This window comes from Thalassophryne amazonica, chromosome 15, assembly GCF_902500255.1.
Source record: "Thalassophryne amazonica chromosome 15, fThaAma1.1, whole genome shotgun sequence".
Lineage (NCBI taxonomy): Eukaryota > Metazoa > Chordata > Actinopteri > Batrachoidiformes > Batrachoididae > Thalassophryne > Thalassophryne amazonica.
The window spans coordinates 77,013,017-77,031,923 of NC_047117.1; the positions used below are offsets into that span (position 1 = coordinate 77,013,017).

Here is an 18,907-nt window from a genome sequence, read left to right on the forward strand (position 1 = left end):
ATTTTTCATGAGCACATCTGGAAAACCAGAGGCAAAATATTCCAGTGTCACTGGAACACAGAGATCAATGGAAATATTCTGGCAGACCTGAAAAGAATTGCCTAAACACTGGGAACAGTTGATGGTGTTAGATCACTTGGGGGAGAACTATATGAAATGATTTATAAAAAATTATAATAATAATAACGAGGCATGACTGTGACCCATTTGAGGTTCGACAGCCGTGGTGCTTTTATTTTGAAGGTTGGTGTCGGATGTGCTATGGTTTATTCTGACTGTCTAGACGACGCCACTTTCACTTTGGAACTTCATTCATGTGGCATCTTCACAGCGTGGATTTATAAACAGACAAGTATATTTAGTTGTTTATCTTTTCTTAAACACGCCGTTATTTTATTCGTGGCTTTTTAAAAATCACGTACCAGTGTATGTGCGGCTGTACTCGCTGGACACTTTTTGTAGTTTTAAGTTGGTTAGCTTGTTAGCCAGCTAGCTTACCGCCTAGCGTGTTTTTGTTTATTATTTAACTTTTTAATGCATTTGATTTGAGAATAGTTGGCTTTATGCATGGAATTAAATATTAGTCCTGACAAATTAGGGGAATGTTGAGTTCTGTAAAATGTGTTGCTTTAAGTAATAGATAACATTTTTGATAATGATGTATCTTATACAATAGCTGGTAGTTTTGTATTTTGTTTCCCTGATGAATGGGCTAAACCATGACACACTATGCTTAATGTTTATGTTACTAACAGCTGTGTTGTGGATTTTTAATTCAAATGCAATAATGATAACGGTAGCCTGTAATTTCAGATGGATGAAAAGCAGCCAGAGGAGAAAGAAGAAACATTACCAGGGATCAAGGATGAGGAAGAGATAATGGAAATTAACACATGTGATGTGCAAAATGTTATCCTCTCTCATGAGGAGGCAGATAAGCCATCTGAAAAGACAGATCCAGAGACTAAAACAGGAGAGGCTGTCACAGATTTCTCAGCACTGCCTGAGAATAGTTTGTGGAGGAAAGAGATTGAAGTTGATAGTTCAGAGGATACAGACAGGTACATGGAACACACGATATCTTAACAAATCTGGATTGCATTGATGTTTATCAGCTAAATGTGCATCAGGATACCAAACAAATACTATCAGAACCCTCTGTGACAAGAATTTATCATTATCTCTCAGCAGCTCTTCTTCTTCCTCTATGTCTTCTCCCTGCGTCTCTGGGATTGTTGACGATGAAGATGATGAAGGTTTTAGCCAACCGGCTCCCATCAAAACATGCAATGAAGTTTTGCTTGATGTAATGTTTGTTCATTATTAGATGCATGATTTTTTTTATGCATTTTAAATAAAGTATTGGTGCTAATGTTAATGAGAAATGTATTTTGTGTTATAATGTTTATGAATAGGAGCTTCCACCAGTTGAGGAGATGTCTGTGTCCTTACCAGAGGGTGCTGTACTGCAGCCAGTGGGGACGATCTCCAGCATTATACAGCAGCTTGGTAAATACAGAAACACGTGCAAAGATAATAAAGGATTATTAACCCAGCGTGAGGTCTAGATACATTATATATATATATATATATATATATATATATATATATATATATACACATACATACATACATACAAGGTCTATTAGAAAAGTATCCGACCTTATTATTTTTTTCAAAAATCATGGATTTGAATCACGTGTGATTGCGTCAGACAAGCTTGAACCCTCGTGCGCATGTGTAAGTTTTTCCACGCCTGTCGGTTGCGTCATTCGCCTGTGAGCAGGCTTTGAGTGAGGAGTGGTCCAGCCCCCTCGTCGGATTTTCATTGTCAGGAAATGACGGAATGATTTGGGCTTTTTTTCCATCAGAATTTTTTCAGAAACTTAGAGACTGGCAGCTGGAAACCATTAGAAAAATTTATCTGGCTTTCGGTGAAAATGTTACGGGCTTCACAGAGAATAAGGAGTGTTACTGTCGCTTTAAGGACGGCCCCCAGCAGCTGTGGGGCGCGCCGCGCTTCGAAGCCGCCATCGACAGGCTGAACGTCCATTTCATTTCTAAACGGATGGCTGTCTGGATCCGTGACCATCGTGTGCCATTTCTCTGGTTATCACAAGAGCTGGACATCAACCATTTTCCGGCAGATTTCACTTTTAACAAGAGAATGTGGTGTTCATTTCCAAACTGGACGCTGTGTTTTATCCGGGACGTCGTCTGACTAGCACAGGAATTGTGAAAAGACATAGACATCAGCACTTTTTCGGCACATTGAGACAGACGTGCGGAAGAATTCCGTGCGTCGCGGTGGTGCTGCATGGCGCACAGCAACGGGACATGTTCTGGCATGTCCAGGCACATCCACAATTTCTCGGATAATCACTCGATGGAAAAACCACCGACAGCTGTCTGAACGCCATCTCAAAGCCATCCTGTGAGACTAAAACGGAGGTGGTTTTGTCTCGCTCCAGTAGCGAATCCTCCGCTCGGCTTTCCATGACAAAATCTCTTGTTAAAAGTGAAATCTGCCGGAAAATGGTTGATGTCCAGCTCTTGTGATAACCAGAGAAATGGCACACGATGGTCACGGATCCAGACAGCCATCCGTTTAGAAATGAAATGGTCGTTCAGCCTGTCGATGGCGGCTTCGGAGCGCGGCGCGCCCCACAGCCACTGGGGGCCGTCCTTAAAGCGACAGTAACACTCCTTATTCTCTACCAAGCCCGTAACATTTTCACCGAAAGCCAGATACATTTTTCTAATGGTTTCCAGCTGCCTGTCTCTAACAGTTTCTGAAAAAATTCTGATGGAAAAAAAGCCCAAATCATTCTGCCATTTCCTGGCAATAAAAATCCGACGAGAGGGGTGGACCACACCTCACTCAAAGCCTGCTCACAGGCGAATGACACAACCAACAGGCGTGGAAAAACTCACGCATGCGCACGAGGGTTCAAGATTGTCTGACGCAATCACACGTGATTCAAATCCATATGGTTTTTGAAAAAAATAATAAGGTCGGATACTTTTCTAATAGACCTTGTGTGTGTGTATATATATATACGAGGTCTGTCCGAGACAGCCAGGTGGAAACCATTCAGTTAATTCAGATGGCTTTCGGTGAAGATTCTATCGGCGTCACACAGATTAAGGAGTGTTACAACCGGATTAAAGACGGCCCACACCGGCGGAGGGCGCGCCGCGCTCCGAGCGGCCATCGACAGGCTGAAACGACCAGATCATTTCCAAAGTGAAGGCTGTGTTGATCCTGCACGTCGTGTGACTACCAGAGAAATCGCACAAAATGTGGACATCAGCACTTTTGCAGCACATTCCACTGTGGAGGAATTCATGCGTCGGGACGGAGCCGCTCATGGCGCACAACAAACACCTCCGTGTTGGAAACCATTCGGAAGATTCAGTCGGCTTTCGGTGGCTTTTCAGTCGAGTGAGTATCCGAGAAATTGTGTAACAGCTGGGCATGCCACATGTCCTGTGAGATTTCCAACACGGAGGTGTTTTTTGTTGTGCAACATGAGCGGCTCCGTCCCGACGGGCGAATTCCTCCGCACGTCTTTCATTACAAAATCTCCTGTACCAGTGGAATGTGCCGCAAAAGTGCTGATGTCCACATTTTCTGCGATTTCTCTGGTAGTCACACGATGTGCTGGATCAACACAGCCTTCACTTTGAAATGATCTCGTCGTTTCATCCTGTCGATGGCCGCTCGGAGCGCGGCGCGCCCTCCGCCAGTGTGGGCTGTCTTTAATCCGGTTGTAATGGTCCTTAATCTGTGTGACGCCGATAGAGTCTTCACCGAAAGCCATCTGAATTTTCCGAATGGTTTCCACCTGGCTGTCTCACACAGTTTCTGAAAAAATTTTCATGGAGCAAAGCGGCAGTCTCTCAGCCATTTCCCTGACAATGAAAATCCGACGAGGGGGCTGGACCAGTGCTCACTCAAAGCCTGCCCACAGGCGAATGACGCAACCGACAGGCGTGAAAAAACTCACGCATGCGCACAAACGTTCAAGTTTGGCTGATGCAAGCGCACATGATTCAAATCCATATAGTTTTTGAAAAAAATAAAAAGGTCCGTTACTTTTCGGACAGACCTTGTATATATGTATAAAACACGCAAACTTACAGTATTGCCTGAATATGCTGCTGACAGTGTTGAGCTTGTTCCCTTTCTTCACCTCCATGATGAACTTGCTAACAGGTGGTCCGGACGTTAGCTGGTAAGCTTTCAGTCTTGGAGTACGTTTGTGTCCGTCTTACTTTTTCAAATCGCAGTTTTATCTTCCTGGTTTGTAAAGAGAATACGCGTTACGGATGATTGGCATTGAAACCAGTCCGGATATGGGGAAATATCCAACGGGTAATCAGCCAGTCACAGTTTGCGTAGCGTCGCAACCATATAATAATAATTATTTCTCCAACTTTTTTTTTACTTTCCCTTTCAGTGGATGAGCTGCAAAGACTTGATTGGTGGTGACTTGCTGAAACAATAGAGACTGTAATTTTAGTCCAGTTTGTGTTGCTACTTTTCGTCGTTGCAGTGCCCACTTTAAATACTGTTTGTCCCCATACAGTAATTATTCAGTCTCTGAAGGACATGCCCCCTCTGACGGATGACAGCTTCATCTTTAATGCTGACAGACTGGCTGTGGGCAAGGTAGGACTGAAAAAGCTTTGGTCTCCTCCTGATTCAGTTTTGTCTCCTCTAGGTTTCCATGTGGTATTTCTATTCCTTCTGCTGTTTTTGTGCATCTTAAGGTTTTTGAGGTGTTTGGTCCAGTGTCTAGCCCGTTGTATATAATCCGATTTAACACTGAAGAGGAAATAAAGAGCAAGGGGCTAACAGTGGGACTGACTGTTTTTTGTGCACCGGCCATCAAAGAGTATACCAGCTTTGTCATCACACAACATCTTCAACTGTGAGTACGTACACACACACACACACAGTGTAAAACCCCAATAGAAGGTAACACCAGTTATTTAGGCCGTCCCTCCTGGAATTTGTGATTATGAGCATTAGTAGAAATTTTAGTTAACAGTGTGGAGGGCTTTTGTTTTTTGTTGTTTTTTTGGGGGGGTGGGGGTTTACAAATGTTTCCCCTCTTTGCATCTCTTCTCATGAGTGGCAACTTGGGAGCCTCTAAACAACTCTCAAATGATCTGAAAACAAAGATTGTTCAACAGCATGGTTTAGGAGAAGGATACAATAAGATATCTCAGAGATTTCAGCTGTCAGTTTCCACTGTGAGGAACATAATGAGGAAATGGAAGAATGGAGGCACAGTACTAGTTAAGGCCCAAAGTGACAGGCCAAGAAAAATCTCAGATAAACTGAAGTGAAGGATGATGAGAACAGTCATAGTCAACCCACAAACCTGCTCCAAAGACCTACAACATGAGTGTCTCTGTGCATTGTTTTTTGTATGTGATCTTAGTAATTTATTGTTGGCAATTTGTGGATAATAAATTACAATTTTCACAATAGCTTTTAAACTAAATAATAAGATGAATTGTGAAGACACTTCTTTTTTCCACTAAAGCTTCATAGGAGCAACACTTCTCTTTTATCAATGTGTCGAAGTTGTTTCCCTCTTGTGTAACTTGCAGGCCATTCATTCTTGAAGCTGAAACTGGCTGCGTGTATCCATTTCTGTAACAACAAATTCCACCATGTTATATATCAAGAAACCACTTCTACTAATATACAGCCTAAATCCAGTGACTTCGCATTTGGAAGTATCACAACATCTCAAGTGCACGATGCTCGGGACACTTTCTGGTTTGCTCTGACAATAGGACACCGCAGTCTTGTTTGAACTCTGTGTGATATGCTTGAAATAACATCTTAAGTAGTGGAATCACCATTGAACCAGACACTCTCTTCTCCTGGGACAGTTCCACAATTGCTGTATAGAATGGGGCGAGCACTTGGAGACAGTCTGCAATGGTTTCATATTCCTCAGACGAAAGAGGATGGACATCTGTCTTCAGCAATGCCAGAGCTGCCCCGACTGTCTGCCTCTCATTGTACAAGCACTGTAGCATCATAAAGGTGCTGTTCCAGCGAGTGTCCACCTCCTGTATGAGCTTCGTCACAGCACACTTCATTTGCTGTTGCACCTGTTTGACCTCTTCTTTACCGGTAGTGCTGGACCTAAAATAAGTCACTACTTTACGTGCCTTTGTGCGCAGATCTGCTAGGCCAAGCGTTTGATCCAGGGATTTTTTTTTCACTACCAAATTGAATGCATGTACAATGCAAACATGTCGCAAGGCTAGCTTTTTTTGCAGTGGACACCATGTTTGCAGCCGCATCCGTCACTAGGCATTGAACCTTCCCCTCCAGTCCCAGGTCAGGCTGACTCCCTCCACGCTCTGCAGTTGAGCCTTAGCTTTGGCCTTCTCCTCCTCATATTTCTCCTCCACCATCTTCTTCAGCGACTGTCTGGAAGGCAGAGTGTATGTGGGGTCAAGCTTTCCCACAAACTCTTTGAAGCCTGGATCGTCCACAATAGTAAAAGGCTGAGAGTCCTTCACCAACATGTTCACCAGAGCCTCATCCAGCTCCTGCTTTCGGTCCACTAAGACAGAATCAAACAAATAAAACTGTTATTTGACGTCATGTTACTGTAACATTTTAGTGGTGTGTAGAAATGTGTGAATAAACATAAGTATTAAACATAACCTACCATGAACAGTGTTCTCCTGCTTGTTTTCATGCTTAGCCCTGTAGTGCCTAAGCATCGAGGACGTATTATTATATGCCAGTTACATGGAACAAGCACTGGAGCTGTATGAAGAGTAATGATAAAACAACAAAACAAACTGTCAAGTCATAGAAATCACTTAAATCACTGCACATGCAACTGTACCTAACTTACAAACTGCTACATTACTACCTTTTAAGTTGCTTGTTTAGTAATAAAGTACTCACCTTATTAGGACTGATCAGCTCAAAGTGTTCCCACATTTGAGAATGGCTTCTCTTCCTGGTTGTCTCCATGTTGATCCAAAAGCAGTGATGATGACGGCGATGATGATGATAACAACAACTCCGACAACAAACCCACATGTTGTTTGTTGTGACGGGTGCCTCTGAGGTGTGTTTTGGTGCGCAGAAGCTTCCTGAAGCAAGTCTCACGTCAATGACTCATCTCGCGATGTGAAGCGATTCATTCGGGACTGAAGCAGTTACTGCTTCATACGTTCTCGTTTACGTCATTTGCTCTGCCACAAAGCAAGCTTTAAAGCAGTGGTTCAAAGAGAACGCTGCTTCGAGTTTGAAGCAAGGATCTGAGCGCAAGGATCTGAGCTTTGGTGTCAGACTGACATCACTAGTGCACAGCATAAGTTCACATGGAAAAATGGTTTACTGTTTTGTTTTTGGCTGCAATCACTGGAGCAGTCGCGAAAAAGGTTTTTTTTTTTTTCTCGGTTCCTAGTGGAGAACAGACAAAGCGAGTGGGAGACGTTGTGTTGGTAAGTGTTAGCCAACACAGCTAAGCTCGCCTGCAAAACCGCCTCAACATGTTTGTGCTCCAGGTCATAAACAAACTGCAACACATGACCACTGTCCCACCGCATCATCACTTTTTGTTTGTATGTAATTTGCCCAAAAACCCATTGAAACTGTGGTTTTTCCCCGAAAGTAGAGAAATTATGTCATATGCATCATATTTTACCCCTTTAGTGCCCGCGGTCAAATGAGACTGCAGTGCCCTATAGTTATCATTGTGGTTTTATGAATAGGAATCTGATCTCTTGCTCCCAAGCACCTCCTTCCCAAATGAGTTGCTGCACAATGGAGCAGCAGAAAAAGTACCTGTATGACCCACTTTCCTTCTTTTCATACAAATTATTTTGGGTGAATCACTCAAAAAAAAAAACAGACTTTCTGTGCCTGCCATTGTGCTTGTCATTTCCCAAAAGTCATGGGTGCAGATTTTTGCACCAAGAATCATAGTGCATTGTGGGTAAATTACAGTGCTTTTACTGGACATGTGAAGCCACTGGAGTTTTTTGGATGAGTTGCTTTGTTATACAAGAGAATAGACTCAAGACAGGACATCACTGGTGGAAAACACATTACAGCAACAAGAAAGATGGAGGACTGTTTTATACTTTGTTAGCCAAGCTGATGTTTAGAAAGATGTGGTTTATGTGGAGACATTCTGCAAAGTCTGTAGTTTTACAGCTCATGGCACCTTTTTGTCTGCACTTGAAAACAAATGGAGTTAATATTGTTTCTTCCATTCACCAAACCGGGTGGATTAACTGAATTGTCCAGCGCTGATTTAGTCTTGAGTGGTTGCTATGACTGAAGAAAGCTTTTTCATTTAAAAAGGTGTTGTAGTGAAACTGTTTTTCTTCAGTTTAAAGGGATCTGATGCCTCATGGAAGAATGACCAGGAACCACCAGAAGAGGTTTGGATTTCTTGTCAATATGCTGTGTTCAGTGGACAACAATGAATACAACTGCGTCCCACATTGTTTTTGTATTTAAAGGACTGGGCCGTTGTGAGGGGATGGGGGGCGGTATGTGTTGCATTATAACATTTTCAGACAGTATTACAGTCACCTGATTGGAGAAGTGAACTCTTATTATTTTGCTTTTAAACCTACACTAACAGGAGAATCATTCACCTTTTCAGCAGAGACGAGTTTAACATAATGATGAACCAGTGGTGGGCACAGTTCCGATAATCTGATAACAGATAATTATCAAAGGTAATATTTTCATTATCGTATTATCTTTGTAGATAACTTTAAAAACCATTATCAGACTAATTATCTTCCGATAAATTTTTGTCCGATAACTTTTAGACCGATAACGTAGTAAACAAAGCTGAACAGCAGCAAACATTTTTTAAATTTAAATTCAGTTGAGCACTTACCTGTTAAAAGTTTCCTAACAGATGTATAGTTCCACCCTCTGCAAACAGAAGAGAGCTGCTTCTATGAAAAACTGCTCTATCCTCTGCAGGCAAAGGAGAACTGGTCACACACAAAAAAAAATAATTTCCTTTAACACCATACTGATATGCTGGCAATATCACCCAAGTCATCCAGAGGCATACATTTTAAACTTATGGTTCAAATTTTAACCAAACTAATTTTGGACAAGTTATTTAAAATTACTGTCATGTCTGAAGTTTTATAAAGTCAAAATATCAGATATAGTTTTAGTTTTAAAGTAATGTGCTAATTGTGAGCACATGCTGTGCCCAGCAGTGCATTATGGGTAGGATAGGGTAATCTCAGTACGACACTCTGTTTAGGCTCCACGGACAACAGCATTAAACTCTAGTGCCTAAAACTCTCGTGAATATATTCTCTGGGTTTATAGACGTATTTGCGTTTGTTAAATTCCATGCATGTTAAATGTAGCACACACGGATTTCTGGAATTTTGTTTTGGCAAGTTTTCACGGTCTCTACTGCCATCGACTGGCCAGTAGTGTTCATGGCGGTATTTGTCCTGAAGATGAGCAGACACTGTATGATATTTTTAATCACAAGTTAAGTTTTTTCAAACTTGATTTACAAAAACTCTCGATGGGAGACATCAAAGTTTAAAAAACCAAAACAACGAAAAAACATTACAACACAGCTCTGCAGTGTTTGCACATGCACAGTGCGAGCGGTTGGATGCTTGTAGCTCTTGAGCAGCAGGATACCCTCACGACAGCCGACCAGAATAATATCAGACAGGTTTGATTCAACCATACGATCGGCGATCAGGAGGTGGTCGTGAGAGGTTAAACGCGGTTTGTTACTCCATGTACACTACACGATGCAGGACGCGCGATTAACCTGAAACTCGGTCCAAAAAAATTCTCCCACGAATGAAAAATCATCTGAAAACTCGCACAGTGTAAAGCCAACATTTATGTGTCAAGACAATATTGAGTGCACGTTTTACAATATAATAAAACGTGCACACGGTACTAATAAAATGAGCACACATTCTCTCCACATGCAAAACATTTTGCGATGACACTTCCAGGGCTCTGTAAAAATGCCTATTTTTACAAATAAAAAATTGAATATTTTACAAAAGCACATTTATCTGTAAACACCAACACACTACACATTAACGTCTTGGTTTACATAATGAATGACTGAACCAATCAGTGTTTAGCAGAGGCATTTTTACCAGAAGTCTTTGCGATCTGTGTTTGTTACAAAACCTCAGAATTAGTGCATTATTCAACATTAAAAGATATATGTTATATTTTAACTTTGTACAAATGAAAGAATTGACATTAATGGAGTTATTCTATCAGTATTCACACCAAACCATAAGTCAGTATGACTTTATTTTCCAAGCCCTCCGCCTGACCGGAGCATTGTGATTGGTAGAGAGCTGGCTTTGTGCTGTAAGCTGTATAGTAAACAAGAGCTTCCAGCAGGAGGCAGGATGTTCAAACATAGAAGTGTGGGCTCATTGTTTGGGTCTTTTGTCGCTTTTGATGCTTTCAAAAGCGATCATGGTGTTAAAACTCAAATTCAGTTTATTAGTAGTTGCAAATGTACCAGAGACAATACTGGAATTTATCGGTTATCGATTATCTGTAACTTCCGATACGTTTTTGGGTGGTTTATCGGTTTACCTTTATCAAAGATAATTTTTCAGTTATCTGATTATCTGTTATCGAAGTTAATTTTTTGGTTATCTGTGCCCACCACTGTGATGAACTACAGTGAGGAAAATAAGTATTTGAACACCCTGCGATTTTGCAAGTTCTCCCACTTAGAAATCATGGACGGGTCTGAAATTTTAATCTTAGGTGCATGTCCACTGTGAGAGACATAATCCAAAAAAAAAAAAAATCCGGAAATCACAATGTATGATTTTTTATTTATTTATTTGTACGTTACTGCTGCAAATAAGTATTTGATCCCCAACCAACCAGCAAGAATTCTGTCTCACAGACCTTTTAATTTTTCTTTAAGAAGCCCTCTTATTCTGCACTCTTTACCTGTATTAATTTCACCTGTTTGAACTTTTTACCTGTATAAAAGACACCTGTCCACACACTCACTCAATCCCTCCATGATTTCTAAGTGGGAGAACTTGCGAAATCCCATGGTGTTCAAATACTTATTTTCCTCACTATATATATACGAGGTCTGTTAGAAAACTATCCGACCTTTTTATTTTTTTCAAAAGCTATATGGATTTGAATCATGGCGCTTGCATCAGCCAAGCTTGAAGCTTCGTGCGCATGCGTGAGTTTTTTCACGCCTGTCGGTTGCGTCATTCGCCTGTGGGCAGGCTTTGAGTGAGCACTGGTCCACCCCCCTCGTCGGATTTTTATTGTCAGGGAAATGGCTGAGCAATTGGAGCAGCGCTGAATCAAATTTTTCCAGAAACTGAGAGACAGCCAGGTGGAAACCATTCGGAAGATTCAGACGGCTTTCGGCGAGGATACTCTGGGCGTCACACAGATTAAGGACCATTACAACTGGATTAAAGACGGCCCACAGCGACGGAGGGCGCACCGCGCTCCGAGCGGCCTTCGACAGGCTGAAACGACCAGATCATTTCTAAAGTGAAGGCTGTGTTGATCCGGGACGTCGTCTGACTACCAGAGAAATTGCAGAAGAGTTGGACTTCAGCACTTTTGCGGCACATTCCACTGTTACAGGAGATTTTGTAATGAAAGACGTGCAGAGGAATTCGCGCGTCAGGACGGAGCCGCAATGGTGCGCAACAAAAAGCACGTCCGTGTTGGAAACCATTCGGAAGATTCAGACGGCTTTTGGTGGCTTTTCAGTCGAGTGAGTATCCGAGAAATTGTGTAACAGCTGGGCATGTCACAACTTGTCCTGTGAGACTTCCAACACAGACGTGCTTTTTGTAGCGCGCCATTGCGGCTCCGTGCCGACGCGCGAATTCCTTCGCATGTCTTTCATTACAAAATCTCCTGTAACAGTGGAATGTGCTGCAAAAGTGCTGATGTCCAACTCTTCTGCAATTTCTCTGGTAGTCAGACGACTTCCAGGATCAACACAGCCTTCACTTTAGAAATGATCTGGTCGTTTCAGCTTGTCGATGGCCACTCGGAGCGCGGCGTGCCCTCTGTTGCTGTGGGCCATCTTTAATCCGGTTGTAATGGTTCTTAATCTGTGTGACGCCCAGAGTATCCTCACCGAAAGCCGTCTGAATCTTCCGAATGGTTTCCACCTGGCTGTCTCTCACAGTTTCTGGAAAAATTTGATTCAGTGCTGCTCCAATCGCTCAGCCATTTCCCTGACAATAAAAATCCGATGAGGGGGGTGGACCAGTGCTCACTCAAAACCTGCCCACAGGCAAATGACACAACCGACAGGCGTGAAAAACTCACGCATGCGCACGAAGGTTCAAGCTTGGCTGATGCAAGCACCATGATTCAAATCCATATAGTTTTTTAAGAAAATAAAAAGGTCGGCTAGTTTTCTAACAGACCTCGTGTGTGCACGCGTGCGTGTGTATGTATGTAGAGAAAGAGTGTTTTTTTTTTTTTTAAAAAAGATTTGTCACAGCAACTTAAACATTTTCACTCTACAACCCAACATGAAATTCAGCCAGTTCAATGGGATTCTGGTCAGAATGGTATGTTGTGACCATAAAAGTCTTCCTGACTTGATATATCGGTGTGTTTGTATTCAGTCATGGAGTTTTGGGCGTGTTCAAAATCCCAAAGTTGTGATGTTGTGTTGGCTAAGCTAATTGTCTGGGTAACCTCGATTATGAAGTTCTTGTCGCTTCTGAATTCAACATTATGGTGTGGAGAAGATCGTTTGACCTGCAGTTATCTGCTCTTCCAAACGTGTATGTCAGTGTATGCTGGTTGCCACCAGTTAGTGCATTAGCACCATCCACTGGGCAGGAGTGTGTAGCAGCAAACTGACAAAGGAACAAAGTAAAAGTCCTGCATTGAAGTTATTTATGTAAAACAACAGTTATTGTATCAAAATATACTTCAAATAGAAAAAGTAAAAGTACTCTTTATGTACAATGGTCCATTTCAGAATAATATAAACTCTATTATTTAATTTATATTTATTGATTATTGCACTTTATCTTCAAATGATATTCTGACAACTTCAGTTGTGTTCAGTGACATTGTGTGATGCAAATACCGGTCTATTAAACAAAGTCCGAAACTGTTTTCTCACTCACTTTCTACTTCTTATTGTTTTTCTACAGGCATTAGATTACAGTGACGATGAGCAGGAGCAACAGGCAAAGAGGAAACGGAAACACAATTCTCAAAAGCAGAGGGAGGGGAACCACGCCGGTACGTGTCAAACGCTTTCTTTAACACTTTCTTTCACTCAATTCTGAGGAAAAAATTATGGAATCATGAAAAACAAAAGAACGCTCCAACACATCACTAGTATTTTGTTGCACCACCTCTGGCTTTTATAACAGCTTGCAGTCTCTGAGGCATGGACTTAATGAGTGACAAACAGTACTCTTCATCAATCTGGCTCCAACTTTCTCTGATTGCTGTTGCCAGATCAGCTTTGCAGGTTGGAACCTTGTCATGGACCATTTTCTTCAACTTCCACCAAAGATTTTCAATTGGATTAAGATCTGGACTATTTGCAGGCCATGACATTGACCCTATGTGTCTTTTTGCAAGGAATGTTTTCACAGTTTTTGCTCTATTGCAAGATGCATTATCATCTTGAAAAATGATTTCATCATCCCCAAACATCCTTTCAATTGATGGGATAAGAAAAGTGTCCAAAATATCAACGTAAACTTGTGCATTTATTGATGATGTAATGACAGCCATCTCCCCAGTGCCTTTACCTGACATGCAGCCCCATATCATCAATGATTGTTGAAATGTACATGTTCTCTTCAGGCAGTCATCTTTATAAATGTCATTGGAACGGCACCAAACAAAAGTTCCAGCATCATCACCTTGCCCAGTGCAGATTCGAGATTCATCACTGAATATGACTTTCATCCAGTCATCCACAGTCCACGATTGCTTTTCCTTAGCCCATTGTAACCTTGTTTTTTCTGTTTAGGTGTTAATGATGGCTTTCATTTAGCTTTTCTGTATGTAAATCCCATTTCCTTTAGGCGGTTTCTTACAGTTCGGTCACAGACGTTGACTCCAGTTTCCTCCCATTCGTTCTTCATTTGTTTTGTTGTGCATTTTCGATTTTTGAGACATATTGCTTTAAGTTTTCTGTCTTGACGCTTTGATGTCTTCCTTGGTCTACCAGTATGTTTGCCTTTAACAACCTTCCCATGTTGTTTGTATTTGGTCCAGAGTTTAGACACAGCTGACTGTGAACAACCAACGTCTTTTGCAACATTGCGTGATGATTTACCCTCTTTTAAGAATTTGATAATCCTCTCCTTTGTTTCAATTGACATCTCTCGTGTTGGAGCCATGATTCATGTCAGTCCACTTGGTGCAACAGCTCTCCAAGGTGTGATCACTCCTTTTTTTAGACTAACGAGCAGATCTGATTTGATGCAGGTGTTAGTTTTGGGGATGAAAATTTACATGGTGATTCCATAATTTATTCCTCAGAATTGAGTGAGTCCATATTTTTTTCCCCTCTGCTTGGTCTAAAAAAGTAACCGTTACTGACTGCCAAATTTTTTTTTCCCTGATTTCTTATAGTGTTTCTTAAAGCCAGAAAGTTGCCATTTGAAATGACTTTAGTTTTGTGTCATGTCTGTGATCTGCTTTTTTTCTACAAAATTAAACAACTGAATGAACATCCTCCGAGGCCGGTGATTCCATAATTTTTGCCAGGGGTTGTACAATCACTCTCTTGGGGGCGCTCTCTGTGGCTGCACACAGTGTGCTCCTGAGTCACCCCCCTGTAGCCAAAATCAGTTTGAGCTGACCAATTCTTTGTGTGTGTGTGTGTGTGTGTGTGTGTGTGTGTGTGTGTGTGTGTGTGTGTGTGTGTGTGTGTGTGTGTGTGTGTGTGTGTCACAGAACCCTGGAGGGCTGATCAACTAACTGCTCAGTGATATGCAAATCTCGTCCTTTCATGTGATGTATTCGCTCATCTCTTTTTTTTTTTTTTTCTTTTTTTTTTCACCCTGCAGCTAATCCTGGTGCAACTACCCACAATGTCCTGCAACATCAGCAGCCTGATGTCAGAGCAAGACACACGAGATTCAGGCAGCACAGCCTGACACACGAGCAGCCGCCGGTCCAACAAGCCCACCCACCACCTGAATACCCACAAATACCTCCAGTGTACCTCCCCCCTCCCTGCCCCTACCCTCCCCCTCCTCTTCCTCCTCCACAACCACCTCATGCTGCCCCGCCCATGTACCCTCCTTACCCTCCTCCTCCTCTCCCATCTTTTTTCAGCCCTCCACCTTCCTCTTCTCCTGTCACATCTTTTTACAGCCCTCCACCCTCCTCTCCTTTCTGGCCTTATTCTACGCTTCCGCCTCCGCCGCCACCTCCTCCTCCTCCTCCTCAGTGATGCCTGACATCTACCCTGTACATGTGCAGACTTTCTTTCTCTCTCTCAATTTATAAAGTACAATATGTTAAAGTCATCCACGTGTCCAATCTGTGGCTCAGGCCGCTCACTGCGTCCTTCAAATGCTGATGTTGACAAGATCAGAATGTTCAAACATACTGCTTTGCCGGCCTGTGCAGTTCATCCCCTTTACATTTTTCAGCCTCATGCTAAACTTAAAAAAAAAACAAGAGAGAAAATCCTTCATCAACCAATGTTTATTACAAGGAACAATTATGCCTGTGTAAATAGTAGGTATTTTGGAACAGCTGCTCTGGCTGAGGTTCACAAAACTGGTCTGGACATGGAGAAACATTCAGAAGAACAACCATCAGTCCATTTATTTTAATTTTGTGTTTATACTGTAATTAGATTTTCATAAGATAATTTCCTTATCACACACATACAAAAAAAACAGGTATGAGTGAAACTGAATTGAACAAAATGTTAATTATATTTTTTTAGTAATTGCAGTAACTGAAAGTTGCTCGCCATTATTTCCACTGATATTCTGAATCTGTAGCCGTTGTATGTGTGTTTGTAAAAGACTGTGACTCTGGAATTTTAGCAACAACAACAACAAAAAATCAGGTTTATTTTCCATACATAGTTGAGTGATTGATGACAAAACAGGAGAATTATTTCATAAAATTAAATCCAGCAGTACACAATCTGCTGCTCTGCTTCTGATGTATTTGCTGTAAATGTTACTGTGAAGACACATCGGGGGTATCTTTGAAAGATGTGATCATATATGTACATAGTTGAACCAATTCCTGAAATGTGATTATTAAAAACATTTTTGAATAGATTTGGTTTGACCTTTTGGGGTGATAGGGTACCGAAGCTTGTACCTGGAAACAGTGGATTTACTTGTCTACGCAGGTGCATAATCTCACAATGGTGTAATTTGAAACTCACAATTGCAGCTACAGAATGATAAATATTCCATATGTCAAAACCCAAATGTTTTCAACTTGGATAATGTGTCCTAGTGCAATGTTTTATACTAATAAATGTTACATTGTTTCTCCATTTTCAGTGAGACGTTATTCCTATATTTTCCAATAATTTTTTTTTGCGGTTTTATCAGATACCCACTATATGTTTTAAAGTTGTTGTTTTTTTTTCTTCTTCTTCTTCTTTTACAAATAGAAACACAACTTAAACTGCAAAATCATTCTCAAAATATCAGCTTTCTATTTATACCAAATGTGGGTGTATTATTGCTCCTGGCATTCCATTAAATAACCTGGATTCTATTACGGGTTTGTACGTTAGTTGCAGATTTCAGAAAAATGTATATCTGAAGCACTAAATGGGCAGAACTGTAACTGAACAGCAAATTATAAAGTCCCACTCATGTTCATGCACAACTTATACCAGAATTATATCTGTACATTATAGATGTAATTTTAAGCTCAAAACACAATATAAGACTATATAACAATCATCTAACATAGACTTGAAGATTCTCAAGTTATGTAACATTATGTGGAATTGTTGCGAAATAATGTCAACAAATTTCTGTGCACAATTATATGGTATTACACAGTATCAGCTTAAGACTCAACATAAAAGCTATGAAACATTTGTTACTTGAGCTACTCCAGTTACATAAGGCAACAATTATAAAACTACAATGCAACCATTATTTATTCTTCAAAAAAGAGCATTAAGAGCAATTCATAATGCAAGTTATTGTGATCACACCAACCCATTGTTCATTAAATCTCAAATATTAAAACTACACAATATGATTTTGTTCAAGACTGTCCAATTAATGTACAAAGTGAAAAATAAACAAGTGCCCTTTACTGATTGAGAGGTAAAATATAGTTTACGGGGCTTGTATTATTTTAAAACTGCTGGCGCTCGGACGACCAGGAAAGGTTTCTGTGTCTCCATGTGTGGCCCTAAAATATGGAATAACCTGACAGAGGAATTCAAACGATGTCCAAATATCAATCAGTTTAAAAAGCAATAAAGACATGATATTTTCAAGATATGTATCTGCTGAAGAAGGATAGGTTTTGTGTGTTGCCAGTTAGAAATGTAATTTTGTAAATGTAAATTTGGTAGCATTCGGATTGTGTCCTTTAAGCTGAAGAGTTTGAAATTAAAAATGGGAGTGGGAATAGATGGGTTTTTTACTTCCCCCACTTATTTTGGATAGGATGTAGGCATTAATAAGCTTTGCTTCTGCCTATACCCTTTCAGGCACATGGTTGCACTGTTAATCCATTTTCTTTCTTTGTAAGTTTTTTGTTGTTTTGGACTGTGTGTGCTGAATAAATTCATTCAAATACAGTTTTAAACAACTAGCAATTTGGTATCTGTACCTACTCGTAGCAAGTGCTGCCTACGGGTAATGCTGCAGTACAGGTTGAAGTTGGATGTTCACTGATTAACTACTATAAATAGTCTTGTATAGTATTAACAACTAACTGGTTGTATAACTATTTCATTTATATAGTGCCAAGTCATAGCGGAGTTGCCTCAAGGTGCTTAATACAAGTAAGGTCTAACCTTACTAACCCCCAGAGCAGCAGTGGTAAGGAAAAACTCCCTCTGAGGAAGAAACCTCAAGCAGACCAGACTCAAAGGGGTGACCCTCTGCTTGGGCCATGCTACATACATAAATTGCAGAAACAATTCACAAAAGGAATATACAGGAAATGCTGTATAATGCTGGACTGCGGTAAACCAGAAAATAGAACATTGCAGTAGTCCAATCTAGACGAGATAAACGCATGGATCAGGGTCTCAGCATCAGACATAGACAGGATGGGACAAATCTTTGCTATATTTCGCAGGTGGAAGAAAGCAGTCCTCGTAATACTTGGGGAGGTCAAAGGACAATGTAGGATCAAAAATTACCCCAAGGTTCCTCACTTTGTCAGTGTGATGTATGACACACAAGCCTAGGCTAAGCGTTAACTGGTCAAATTGATACCGATGTCTCACTGGACCAAGAACAATGATTTCAGTCTTATCAGAGTTCAAAAGTAGGACGTTTCTGGACATACAGCTCATTGATGCAAGGCAATCTTCTAAGGATTTTATGTGAATGAGATTACTAGCAGTTATCGGCATGTATAACTGAGTATCATCAGCATAGCAGTGAAAGGTAATCCCAAAGCGCCACAATATGTGCCCAAGGGGTGCTATATAAAGGGAGAAAAGCAGGGGGCCTAAGATGGACCCCTGTGGAACCCCAAATTTCATGTCACTAAGGTTAGAAGTAGTGTTATTGTACAAAACACAGTAAGAACCATGTAAGGGCACGCCCAGTGATCCCAAAATGATTTTCCAGCCTATCAAGTAGAAAATGATGATCCACGGTATCAAATGCAGCACTGAGATCTAACAGCACCAGAACCATA

The 18,907-nt window shown here is 41.0% G+C and overlaps 1 protein-coding gene across 2 annotated transcripts; it reads left to right on the forward strand.

Moving 5' to 3' along the window:
* Positions 1 to 235: 235 nt before the first annotated feature.
* On the forward strand, positions 236 to 15,746 carry naf1 (nuclear assembly factor 1 homolog (S. cerevisiae)). 2 transcript variants are annotated; one of them, XM_034188958.1, is made up of 9 exons: positions 236 to 352; positions 814 to 1,061; positions 1,189 to 1,306; positions 1,416 to 1,509; positions 4,593 to 4,675; positions 4,777 to 4,937; positions 8,391 to 8,442; positions 13,213 to 13,303; positions 15,094 to 15,746. In XM_034188958.1, the coding sequence occupies exons 2-9, from the start codon at positions 814 to 816 to the stop codon at positions 15,480 to 15,482; spliced, it is 1,236 nt and encodes a 411-aa protein (XP_034044849.1). In that variant the 5' UTR covers positions 236 to 352; the 3' UTR covers positions 15,483 to 15,746. The 2 variants fall into 2 exon arrangements, with proteins under 2 accessions (XP_034044849.1, XP_034044850.1); XM_034188959.1 differs by having other exon boundaries at positions 1,192 to 1,306.
* Positions 15,747 to 18,907: the final 3,161 nt, after the last annotated feature.

Excerpts from the sequence above, each read along its gene's own strand:
- naf1 (XM_034188958.1), top strand. The coding sequence starts at position 814 with ATGGATGAAAAGCAGCCAGAGGAGAAAGAAGAAACATTACCAGGGATC. Across the intron at positions 1,307-1,415 it reads GCAATGAAGTTTTGCTTGAT|GAGCTTCCACCAGTTGAGGA; the intron begins GTAATGTTTGTT and ends GTTTATGAATAG. Across the intron at positions 4,676-4,776 it reads ACAGACTGGCTGTGGGCAAG|GTTTTTGAGGTGTTTGGTCC; the intron begins GTAGGACTGAAA and ends GTGCATCTTAAG.